The sequence below is a fragment of the Malaclemys terrapin genome, chromosome 3, assembly GCF_027887155.1.
Source record: "Malaclemys terrapin pileata isolate rMalTer1 chromosome 3, rMalTer1.hap1, whole genome shotgun sequence".
NCBI lineage: Eukaryota > Metazoa > Chordata > Testudines > Emydidae > Malaclemys > Malaclemys terrapin.
In genome coordinates, this window is record NC_071507.1 from 111,243,299 (window position 1) to 111,255,897 (window position 12,599).

General features: G+C 46.3%; 1 protein-coding gene across 1 annotated transcript in view; it reads left to right on the forward strand.

Annotated features, from left to right (window-relative positions):
• ARHGAP18 (Rho GTPase activating protein 18) overlaps positions 1 to 12,599 on the forward strand; it is a 100,352-nt gene that overhangs the window by 48,610 nt on the left and 39,143 nt on the right. Inside the window, exons 2-4 of the mRNA XM_054022279.1 lie at positions 236 to 435; positions 2,918 to 3,153; positions 5,663 to 5,738. Of these exons, the coding sequence (XP_053878254.1) occupies positions 236 to 435; positions 2,918 to 3,153; positions 5,663 to 5,738 (512 nt within the window). The remainder of the gene's footprint in view (positions 1 to 235; positions 436 to 2,917; positions 3,154 to 5,662; positions 5,739 to 12,599) is intronic.

Here is a 12,599-nt window from a genome sequence, read left to right on the forward strand (position 1 = left end):
TCCCCCCATGCTTGGCCTCCATGAAAATGCTCTAGTGGGCTTCTAGATTTAGAAGATGTGCATAGTGGAGATGTTAATTTAAAATATACCAGACAAAGTGTAATTAGTGTCCTGTTCATTTCAGTGTTAAGTTTGCTTTTATATCTTTGTCAGTTAATACTATCTGTATTGATATCACTATATCTTGCACTCTGAATTATTTACTGAAGATTAATTTGTTTGTGTATTCTTATAGCCGCAGATCTGGCCAGTATACAATGAACCATGACAACTCTAAGAAGTCCACAGAGAGGCCACAAATGGACCGCTCAAGTTCCCAGGATTCCTTGGATGAGTTGTCTATGGATGACTATTGGAAAGAACTTGAAAACATCCATGAAACCAGCAAAAATAATCATAGAGACCAAGAAGTGGTTGTGGTGAAAGAGCCTGATGGTAACATTTTGGTGAACGATTATTTTAGTGGCCCCTGATTTTGAGACACCTTAGGATTTATTTTCAGAGGTGCTGAGGACCCAACAACTCCAAATGAGTCAATAGGAGCTACCCAGCACTTCTACAAACCAGGCCTTGGGTGCCTTAAATTGGACACCCAAAAAATGAGGTACCCAAAATTAGTGGCTGCTTTAAAAAAAAAAAAATCTGTCCTTGGAGAGTTATGCCAGAGGAGATAAAATACCAGTTTTATTTTCCTTAAAAGGTATTTCCAGATGTTCTTTATTTTCAAATTATACTAGTTTAAGCTTTATAGACAGATTTATATTCTTGTATTTAAGAAGAAAAGGATTTGTTAATACAATTAGTAATTACAATAGGTCAGATAAAATTGCATAATGGGCATATAATCTCATGCTTCAGAACAGAAGCCAACCACTGACTGCCTGGGTTTAAGACGCAACAACTCCTACAGTTGTGACATGGTATAATCTATGATGGGGGTTTTAGACCTTCCTGTGAAAAATCAGGTGCCTGTTCCTGTCGGAGACAGGATTATAGATGAGGTGGACTGATCCAATATGGCAACCGCCGACTTTTCCGATAAAGATCCCAAGCCCTGAATACCAGAATGTAAAAGTAATGTAAATGTAAAGTAAGGATTTATTTTCAACAGTATGGTGTGTGCTTCCCCTGAAGATACAAAATTGTTAGGAAAACACCCCCCCCCCAATTCTGAAAATGGTAAATTAAAGTTTTGGGGTGGGATTTTCAAAGATGATCAATGAGTTAAGAGTACGAGTCTCATAGACTTTCAGGGGGCCTCGTGCACATGCTATCTCCCTTAGGCACTTCTACCTGAGGGTGGGATTTCAGAAGAAGGTAACAAACTACGCTACAGAAACCTTGTTTCTAGTCCTTACTCCAAATTCTGAACTTCCTGCTTGGGGAAGACTCCAAGTCAATGGGGAGTTTTGGCAGGGTAAGAAGTTCAGGCTATGGCCCCAATGCAGTAACAAATTCGTAATACAGACTCTACCGCTGTTCAGTGAGAGGTCTACTCTTTCACTTTTCCATGAATACAAAGATGCTCACCAGGATTTAAGAGAAACTAGGCTACAATGAATAACAATATTGAAGAGTATGTGCCAGATTCATATTTCAGATAAACTGATGTCAATCCAGGGCTACTCCATTGACTTAACTGAGATGAGAATCCAGCTCTGTATACTTAATGACCATTAAAAACTTGAAGGCACCATCAAAAGTCAGTACAATCCACTCCACATCAGTACAGGGTTTGGTAGTAATTTTTAAACAAGCACCATTATGTAAAAATTTTGTTTGAAGAGTACAGGTTATATTACACTCTTGGTCAATTGCAATAATTAACATATGCCTTCTGCCTTTCTGCAATGAACAGTCAATAAAAGACACATTATCAGCTAGAAACAACAAAGCAGTGATCATCTTGCTGGATATCAGTATAGATTAGAGACGGCATCAGTAGAGATAATTAATTAAAAATTGCATTAAAATCGCCTATTAGATTGAATCACCCCTGATCAAATTGAACTAGATCACACTAGTGAAAAACTATAGGAATTAATGTACTAAAAAAACAACAAGGCAAACAAATTTAAGTTAATGGTATAAAAAGATTGAGCACTGAACTATAAATAAAGTGGTGCTGATTAAAGGCTTTCAAGCTTCCTCTCACCCACCCCTTCCACTGGAATAGGGACAGTTGTCAAAGAAACAGATCTTTACTGCTTAGTTAGAAGTTGAAACAGTGAAGAGCAGTAAGGGTCATGTTTGTAAATGGCTTATGAAGGATTAATTAATAAAATTAATAAGCTTGTTACGAGATAGATGGTTATAAGCACCTCCGCAGAAGGTACTATAGACTGTTATAAACCATCTGTTGACTTGTCAGACTCTATCATAATCTACAGTAAAATATATATATATATATATTTTTTAAAAAGGTTAATCACCTATTAACTGGTTTCAGAGTAGCAGCCGTGTTAGTCTGTATCCGCAGAAAGAACAGGAGTACTTGTGGCACCTTAGAGACTAACAAATTTATTAGAGCATAAGCTTTCGTGGACTACAGCCCACTTCTTCGGATGCATACAGAGTGGAATCACTCTGTACTGAACTCAGTGGAATCACTCTGTATCCGAAGAAGAGGGCTGTAGTCCACGAAAGCTTATGCTCTAATAAATTTGTTAGTCTCTAAGGTGCCACAAGTACTCCTGTTCTTTTCACCTATTAACTGTTTAGACACCATAAGCGTCCCCTTAATATAATGTGTGACCATGCTAAGAATTGCTCTCCCCTTGCAGATCCTCCTGGACCTTTTCCTATAGGTTCACACAGACTACACTGTGTGACTTTAACCCACTGTGCTCAGCTACAGAGCTCAGACCCAAAATCTAGCATTCATGTCCTTTGATTTTGCTCTTCTCTCCTGGCACAGAGGGAGAATTGGAAGAAGAGTGGTTAAAGGAAGCTGGGCTGTCGAATCTTTTTGGTGAGAGCACAGGAGATTCCCTAGACAGCATGGTGTTTCTGTCCACATTGACGCGAACTCAAACGGCAGCAGTACAAAAGCGAGTGGAGACTGTCTCACAAACCCTGAGGAAAAAAAACAAGCCGTACCAGGTTCCTGACGTCAGAGATATCTTCAGGCAACAAAGTGATTCAAAGGAAAAAGTAAGCTCCTTAGTGTGGTTTGGCTTTGTTCTGCTCTGCTAAAACACTGGCTGGCCTTTTCAGAAGGGTTCAGTACTGGCCTAACTCTGCTCCCTAAAGTCAATAGCAAAACTCTCATTGACTTCAGTGGCAGCAAAGTTAGGTCAATGCTGAATACTTTTAGCACACAGAGTGGAGTTTTCAAAAGCAAATATTAAACATAAAAAGGAAGAGCTATTCTTCCCTACACAGGAGTAAGCCACACCTGGGAAAAGAAACTTGGATTCAGTTTAGGGAGTTGCCTGGTAATTTTTCTGTTGAGAGGGTTGGGGTTTGATCTCTTCTCCCCTCCAGCCTGCCAAAGCTGGGAGAAGACACTGATCTGATGGTGGCGCAGGGCCATCCGCATGGAGGCCTTGTTCCTTGACATTTGCTTTGTAGCCACTTGTCCTCATTTTTGTTCCTGAGCATTGTACTTCAAGTGGTGGCAGCGAGGTGGAGAAACTGAGACCGGTTGATTTCCCGGTCTTGACTCATCCCTTCTAACACCCTGGAACTAAAATTCTCCAGAGGAAGTTTGTAAGAAACATGCTGCAAAGACAGAACTTCCCCTTCACCAAGATCAAGCTCCCCTCTGCATATGGATGGAGAGGGGAATATGAGACTTGGGACACTTAATTCTGCAAAACATTCTGGGGCCCATTTTGTATGAAACAGGTTATACCAAAAAGTGAAGTTGTGTTCTTCTGTTGTACACTGTTACACTGTTACTTCGCAGAGGTGGGATAAAACGCAGTTTAGAGCAGTGTCATTTCACTCTTAACTGTGTTAATTCAGCATGAAAAAGGACATTCAAGTTCTTGTATTCAAGCCATAAATTATGCAGCACAAACAAGTACCTGTAATCCTGCAGCATGTACCAAAGAGAAGGGTCTAAATAGAAAAGAAAAAAAAATCTTCCTACTACTGTCCCTTCCATGCCACAAAACAGGAGTGAAGCCACTCTGCTGCTGATACTCCAACCTAATACAGCTTCTGCCTATCTTCTATATCCCTCCTCTACCAACGGTAAAGAGGTAGGACAGGAAAAAAGCTATAGAGTCATGGATCCTTCCATGACATCCTTCCCTGCCATGTCCTCAAAGAGCAGCTGTGTGACTTCACTGAGAGTCCTCTGGAGCTATGCTCTTCATGCACTGGGATTGCATATACCCTTCAAAAGCCCCCCGCCTCCTGCTCCACCCCACCCCAGGGCCATGGAACAGCAGTAGTTTGGCGCTTTCTGCACCCACAGAGGTGGGACTAGGATTTGCCTTTCAGGACCTGGGATTTTAAAACAAAATGAGCCCGACTTGCTTTTTCATCAAAGTTTTGCAGTTCACTTTTATTCTCCCCAACTCTTGGGCTGTACAGCACTTCTCTAAAATGCCAGGCAAGAGCCACTCAGCATCTAGTTAACATTCTGGGCTGTGCAGGGAGTTAATGAAACTTTAATATGGAAATAAGAAACTGTATGGACCATGAGTATAAAGATTTCCTGGCAAATTCTGAATACTGTATCCATAATAATCTTGGACATAAACAAGCAATGGAACTTCAGAAGTCTTGTTTGTTTACAAACTCAGGGCTGGATTGTAGTTGGCCCTGCAAGGCTTCACTATGGGAGCAAAAACGGCCTTTGTCCTCCCTCCCTCTTGTCCCTTTGTGGAATGGACCAGCCATACTGTTGCTGGGAATGCAAACAGTATGCACAGCTAACATTGCTAGCCTCCCCCCACAAGGACTGGTATGACAGCAGGGCCAGAGCTGTCTTGGACCCATCAAATCACAGGAGGGAGTGCATGCTACATTCTGCACCAGGGTGACAGTGCTTCTGCTGCAGCTTGCACTTTGGGGCTGAGTGGGAGCTCCCACTGAAATAATATAATAATACCTAATTTCTATACAGTGCTTTTCACCCGTACATCTCAAAGCACTTTACAAAGGAGGTCAGCGTCATATGCCTCTTTTACAGATAAAGAAACTGAGCCACCGTGAGGTTAAAGTGACTTGCTGAAGGTCACACAGCAGGCCAGTGGCAGAGCCAGGAATTGAACTCAGGTCTCCTGAGTCCCAGTTCTGTGCCTATATTATATATATAATCTCCCCTCTACATCCCTGCGACTGCAGACTGTGGCTTTAATTCAAATTCTAGCTTTTCCCATTCATTTTGCATATTATGGTGGAGCAGTAGTGACATCAGAACTAAATTTGTGTCTAATTGTGTTTTTGGTTGAGGGACTTAATTTCTTGTGTCCCATGTCTGTGATTAAGAGCTCCTATCAAACACCCCAGTCCCATAACTGACAGTCTATGGGTGGACTGCTGCACCGCCATGGAGTCCCATTGACTTCAGAGGAGCTCTCCTGGGTTGCAAGTCTATCCACACACAAGATCAGGGCCAAAGGAGTTACTTACATTCTGTCATTTGCTGTAATAAGTTATTGGTATTTGAGCTGAGAGATGGCTTGGTTTCTTTTTGCTTTTTTAGGTCTCTGGTGAGAGTGAGCCCTCATCTGTGACAGCAAGAGAGAATAAAAATGAAGCTCAAGATGAAGTGAAAGATGGTAATGCTGAGCAGCTTCTCTGCTCTTTTTTTCTGTTCTGTAGTGTCTTAGCTTCACGGCATACTGAAGAACAGGTCCACGTTTTTGGTAACATTTCGGAGAAAAAAAGCCACCGGATAAACTCTGTGAATGTAGCTGTGGCCCACATCTTTCCAAGTTTGTAACATTTTAAAATGTATTTATGGATGGTGTCCTTTGAAAAGTCTGGTAAATCTTGTGATGATTTTACAGCAGAACAATTTGATAAAGGTCCACTCTAATGGCTCATTCTTAGCTCTTCATTTTTATCCCTTTGGTTGTCTCTCTTTTTTTTAGGGTTACTATATTTTGTGCCTCCAAAGGGGGACACTCCCCGGGGCCCCGCCCCCGCCCCCAGCCCCGCCCCCTCCGAAAGTCTCCGCCCCCTCCCCTGCTTCCCGCGAACATTTAATTCGCGGGAAGCCTGAAGCAGGTAAGGGGGGCGGGGGGAGGAGGCGCGGCCCAGGCTGGTCCCCCCGCGGCTCCAGCCTGGGTCGGCTCGGGCCCTGGGGTGCCGGCCCCGACCGACCACCCCCCGGCTCCCAGCCCCGCAGGCCCGGCGCACCCCCCGGCTCCCCGACCCCGGCACACTCCCCGGCTCCCCGACCCCGGCGCACTCCCCGGCTCCGGCACCCCGGCCCGCTCCCCGACCCCGGCTCCCGGCCCCCCGACCCCGGCTCCCCGACCCCGGCGCACTCCCCGGCTCCCCGACCCCGGCGCACTCCCCGGCTCCGGCTCCACGACCCCGGCTCCCCGACCCCGGCGCACTCCCCGGCTCCCCGACCCCGGCGCACTCCCCGGCCCCGGCTCCCCGACCCCGGCGCGCTCCCCGGCGCACTCCCCGGCTCCGGCGCACTCCCCGGCTCCCCGACCCCAGCTCCCGGCCCGGCGCACTCCCCGGCTCCCCGACCCCAGCTCCCGGCCCGGCGCGCTCCCCAGCTCCCCGACCCGGGCTCCCCGACCCCGGCGCACTCCCCGGCTCCCCGACCCCGGCGCACTCCCCGGCTCCCCGACCCCGGCTCCCGGCCCGGCGCACTCCCCGGCTCCCCGACCCCGGCGCACCCCCCGGCTCCCCGACCCGGGCTCCCGGCCCGGCGCACCCCCCGACCCCGGCCCGGACCCCGGCCCCGCGCCCCCCCGGCCCGGCACCATGCCCCCGGCCCCGGACAAAGAGGCCCCGGCCGAGCCTCCCGATTTTCCCGGACATGCCCGGCTTTTGGGGATTTCCCCCCGGACGGGGATTTGAGCCCCCAAAAGCCGGACATGTCCGGGAAAATCCGGACGTATGGTAACCCTATTTTTTTGCACTTTCAACACAAGAAACAAGAGCTGTGGATAAGCTCATCAGTAAAGAGGAGAGAGCAAAAGTAAAAGAACTAAGAAAAATGTAAGGATTTGCTATATATTTAGGGCTGAAAGTGAGAGAAAATATCAGTGTTTAATTAGTTGACTATATTCATGGAGAGAACAAAGTAGGGGGAGTTCTCTGCCTTTAGGGGTAGGTTCTGCCCTGCCCTGTCCAGTTGAACAACAGGGTGAGGTACAGAGAGAGGGCATAAAGACCAGCCCACACAGGGACAGGGCCTAATTGCAGCCCTTTGATGAAATCTTGGCCTCCCGAAAATCAATGGCAAAACTCCCACTGATTTCAGTGAATCCAGATTTCACCCCTTGTGCTTGACAGTAGCTCTCCAGCCCCCTGTAGTAAGGGGTTGTGGCTGGATTACATCAACTATGTCTCCTGGAGCTCTTGTTGCTATGCAGCTGCTCACCGCTTGCAGCAGTATCCTGGACCATAAAGGTACAATCAAGTCATAGTTTCAGCCACTGAAGTCCTGAATTTGGCCTAAATACTTCTATTATTTTTCTAGAGACTTACTCTTTCCTTTAAAAAAAAAAAAAAAACAAGTGATCGGAGAGCATCTAGATCAGGGGTGGGGAAACTTTTTGGCCCAAGGGCCACATCTGGGTGGGGAAATTGCATGCACAGCCAGGGCAGGGTGTTGGGGTGCAGGAGGGAGTGTGGGGCATGGGAGGGGGTATGGAGTGCAGGAAGGGGCCCAGGGCAAAGGGTTGGGGCAGAGGAGGGTTGCAGGGTTTATGAGGAGGCTCAGAGAAGGGGGTTGGGATGGAGGAGGGGTGCGGAGTGCAGGAGCAGGCTCAGGGCAGGGGTGCAGAATGCAGGAGGGGGCTCAGGGCAGGGAGTTGGGGTGCAGGAGGGGTGCATGGTGCAGCAGCGGGTGCAGGGCAGGGAGCTGGGGTGCAGGAGGGGTTCGAGCTCCGGCCTGGTGCTGCTTACCTGGAGCTCCCTGCCTGCCTGCCCTGACCTCGCGCCGCTCCCGGAAGCGGCTGGCACCACGTCCCTGTGGCCCCTGGGGGAAGGGAGGCAGAGGGCTCCTTGCGCCGCACTTGCCTGTGGGTACCTCTCCCAAAGCTCCCATTGGCTGCGGTTTCCTGTTCCCGGCCAATGGGAGCTGCGGGGGGCGGTGCCTGGAGGCGAGGGCAGCGCATGGAGCCCTCTGCCCCCCCGCCACCGGGGGCCACAGGGATGTGGTGCCGGCCACTTCTGGGAGCAGCGCAGGGCCCACGGCGCCACTGGGGTGGCAATCCTGCGGGCCGGATCCAAAGCCCTGTTGGGCTGCATCCGGCCCGTGGGCTGTAGTTTGCCCACCCCGATCTAGATATTATGCTCGACACTTTGTAGATACATAGACAGGAAGACTGATTAACCACCTCCAAATTTTAGAACGTGTATCCAAAGTGTTCTGGAGAAATAGCTAACAGAGGGATAAATACAGGAAAGATAAATAACAAAACATAAACAATGTAGAGAGAGAGAGAGAGGTAGAAATGAGCCCCCCACAATTCTTGTGTTTCCAGAAGCATTATTAATCTTACCCTCTCCTGCTCTCAGCAAACCTTTCGCTGGTAAGAACTGTGAACAACTGGGAGAGCTGCCAAAATGCTGGGTCAGCACAAGGGAAGGAAGAGAAGCCTGGTGCTTGTGTCAATAAATACACTAAAATTTGGGGCTGGAAAATTACCAAGCAATTATTGCAGTGTTTTATCACATCTGGTGCTTTTTTCCAGTGGCCCCGATGAACCCTTTAGAAATGGGAAGTTCTGAAAGGCAAATTCCATATGTTAGCTCTCCCCAGCACAGATTGCGATGGGCCAGGCAAATGCAGCCTACTTACATCCTAATACACTTCTGCTTTTGCCAACATGCCAAAGTGGGCTCCGTTTGTGAGATTAGAACAAGAAGAAAATCAGTTCATTTTTGCAGGAAAGCCATCCAACTTGAGCTGCATTAAAAACTGCTGCACCTGTTTCAGGGCTGTGCCATGATCCCTTTCTTCAAGAATAATGAGCTAATTGGTGTTATGTAAACAGTGATTGGCTTTAAAGGCAATAAATAAACATTGTCTGGGGTTTCAAAGACACCAAATACCTATGAAATCTAAATCCAGAGGCATTATTGTAAAGTTAAAATGCTTTTACCAATTTTACTTGAAAAATGCACTAGTATCATTTGCTATAATAGATTTTTACTTTTTTTAGAAATTTAAATCATAGTGATGCCTCTGTTTTCTACGTTTCACATTTTAAAATTTGTTAATGGATGTGAATGGCTTGTCATATTCTGAAAGCCATGATTGCTCCTAGTTAGGTATCTGAAGTGTCCATTTCTCAAGAGCGTTTGACTGGAGTGCTAAATTGAGAATGGTGATAATATATAATACCTTGCTCTCTTTATCAGCAGATCTCAAAGTGTTTTACAGAGGTGTTCATGGGATCTCTAGCCCCATTTTATAGAAGGGAAAATGAGACACGATCACGAGCAGGCCAGTAGCAGATCTGGGACTAGAACTGAGGTCTCTTGAGTCCAATGCTCTGTCCACTAGGCCACACTGCCTACTACTGCTATTGATAATTATACTGAAAATTCCATGGAGCATGTGAACTCAGATTCCTTGAGCCTGTTCCCACTCCCTTTTTTCCTCTACCCTAACCTAAACTCTTCCTTGGTTGAACAGATGTCAGGAAATAACGTGAAAGGGTCCCCATTGTTCAAATTTTTTGTTCTTTCCTGACTGGCCCAATCCAGGAGGGACAGTTCAATCTAGTCAATTAGTCCTAGTATGTTTAGTATCCAGGGGGAGGTTCATTTATTTGGATTTCTTGAAACCTCTATCTCCATGGCTTTTGTGTGTATATCTACAAAACAAACAAAAATAAAATCCAAAGGCCACTCATTGAGCTGCCAAATACCATTTACCAGGCTACTTGCTTTATGCCTAACAGAAATTACAATAATCTCACATATTTAACCATCCCCAACCCTCACTCCTTTATCAAAACCCTAACAAAAAATCACAGCATGCCCTGAAGGTAAATAGATGCAGTGCTCTTTAGATGATCATGTAAAGGAGGTCAGTTAAGAGTTAAGGATAGTGAGACATGTGCTACTTCCTCAGGAAAAGATATGCTAAGAAAAAAAAAACACAAAAAAACTGAGAACTCACCACTCAGAGTAGCAACAGCCAGAGACAAAATGACTAATGTGGGGCTGCAGCTGGTTGTCTCTTCCAGATTTAAAGGGCCAGTTTCCGGGGTAAGCATGCTGAGTAAGATGTTTTTAGAAGGGTAAACCCAAAGCATAATGATCAGGTAGTTAGAAAACAGATGTTGCTAAGGGACTTTCATCTAAGACCTGGAGGGACAAGGGCTTAGTTGAAAGACACTCTGAAATTTCCAGAATTGGGGCCAGATCCTCCGCTGGTGTAAATTGGCATAAACAGCCTCTGGGAATATGGCCTTGGAGTGTCTTGTGCCTGATCCAACACTCACTGACAGATGTCCATTGGCTTTAAAGGGAGTTAGACTGGGTCCTATGCAAGCTGGGCATGTCTTTTTCTTGTTTTCTGATTACGCAAATTCCCACATCCCTTGTGTACATCAGTTGACTCCTTTGCTTGACGTTTACCATCACTTAACCGAAAGAAACCTACAAGCGTTTTTCCCGCCACTGTCCCATCACCAGCTTCTGCTCTTCTTTATGGATGAATGTTAGGCTGAGAACCTCCTCTGAGTATGATTGCAGCGCTAGCACATAGGGATAGATATGATACATGGATGTAACCTATATAGGTCAAAACCAACTCCAGTTGGAAACTAATATGCAGACAGCACAGACTGTGGACCAGTGGCATAGTGTGCTCCCTCTGGGCCCATTCATGGTCGCCTTGCAAGCCCACTGTGTTGGCTGTGTTGACACAAAGGGGCTACAAAGCAGCCCCCCCAGGGTATATTCCCAGGTGAAGAATACCCCACCCCCACTCCACAGGTGCCCCTGGGGCAGGAGGTGTTTCAGGGCAGGCAAGAGGTGGAGCATGGATTGGGGTGGGAGGGGTATGCTCCTGTGTCACTCCTATTTCCTGGCTTCTTTAAAGCTCACAGAGACCATTAAAACTGGGGGGGAAATTCACGGCAGGTTTGAGGGTGATACTGGCTTTGAGGACACCAAAATCATGGCAATACAAGGCACCTCCCTCAGGCTCTGCACCAGCCCTAGCCTCAGGGTAAGGGGGGATTCAGCCCTCTGTGACACATGTCCACTGTGAGACACTTAAGGCCAGCAGCATTTATAAACTCTTCCTGGCTGGCCCCAGGAATGTGGATGTCAGCCAGGAAAGAATGAGGCATGGTTGGGAGTGGGAGAGAATGGTTCTCCTTAAATGGAGAATGCCCCATGCATCTGTCCAGGAAGGAGCAAGGAGGCCCACAAAATGCCCTAGTGATTCCTAAAAGTCCCTAATCCCCCTTTCAGCACTGAGGTGGAAGAGGGGGAATGATGGAAATGTGAGAGATGTTTGTTTGCTAGTTTCAGCTTAATGCACACATTAGTACAACATTTGTTTCCCAAACTTTTCATAAATATAATCTACTGTATTGGAGCCTGTTCTGCTCCCATAGGAGACTGTGGCCAAACTCCCATTGTCTTCAATGGAAGCAGGATCAGGCTCCAAACATTCTGTGTAGTAGTTTTCCTATTCCAAATTGAGAGAAAAATCACCCAAAACAAGGTCTATTTCTGCCTCAGTTACGTAAGTCATTGAAGTCAGTGGCAGTAGTACCCTTGTAACTGAAAGAAGAATTGAATCTCCTTAAAGGTAACTTAAAGGACAAAATGGAGCTGTGCCCTTATTTGCTTCTTTATAATGTATAAATAAGGCCTGAAACATTTTTTTCAAAAGTTTTTCTTCCTGCCTTTTTTTAAATGTTAGAAATAAATGACTGTGCTGCCCGAAAGACTCTCTAGTGGGGGAGCTAGTGAAACAATGACAGTCTAAAACTGTCTGTTAGTTTGTGTGTATAAATTCAATGACCAATTAGCATTTTTGAGGAAGAACATGTTAATTAAAGATTAAACCACTCCACCCCTCCAATAAAAATGTGAGACCTAACAGTTACATAAGTCAAAGTATACAGTATACATCCTCTGGGACATCCATTATGTTCTCCAGGAAAGACCAGACTTAACCTTTCCGATGTTCCCATAATTTTTTCTTAAACACAAGCCTTCTTTATACATCACAGGGAAGCAAAATGACGATGCAGGCCCAGTTTTAAAACACACCTTTTGCACGTCCCCTTTAATATCCAGTATTGACTTTTTTTTTTTGTATCACACTCACTTTTCTGTCATACGAAACTTTGACCACAACTGGCAAATTGACAGCACAACAAATTTACTTCCTCTTACAGCTGTTTCCTAGTTAATAAACACAAAGCAGTAGGATCAGGACTGCAAAGACATCAAACCCCCAAATAAGAACAGCA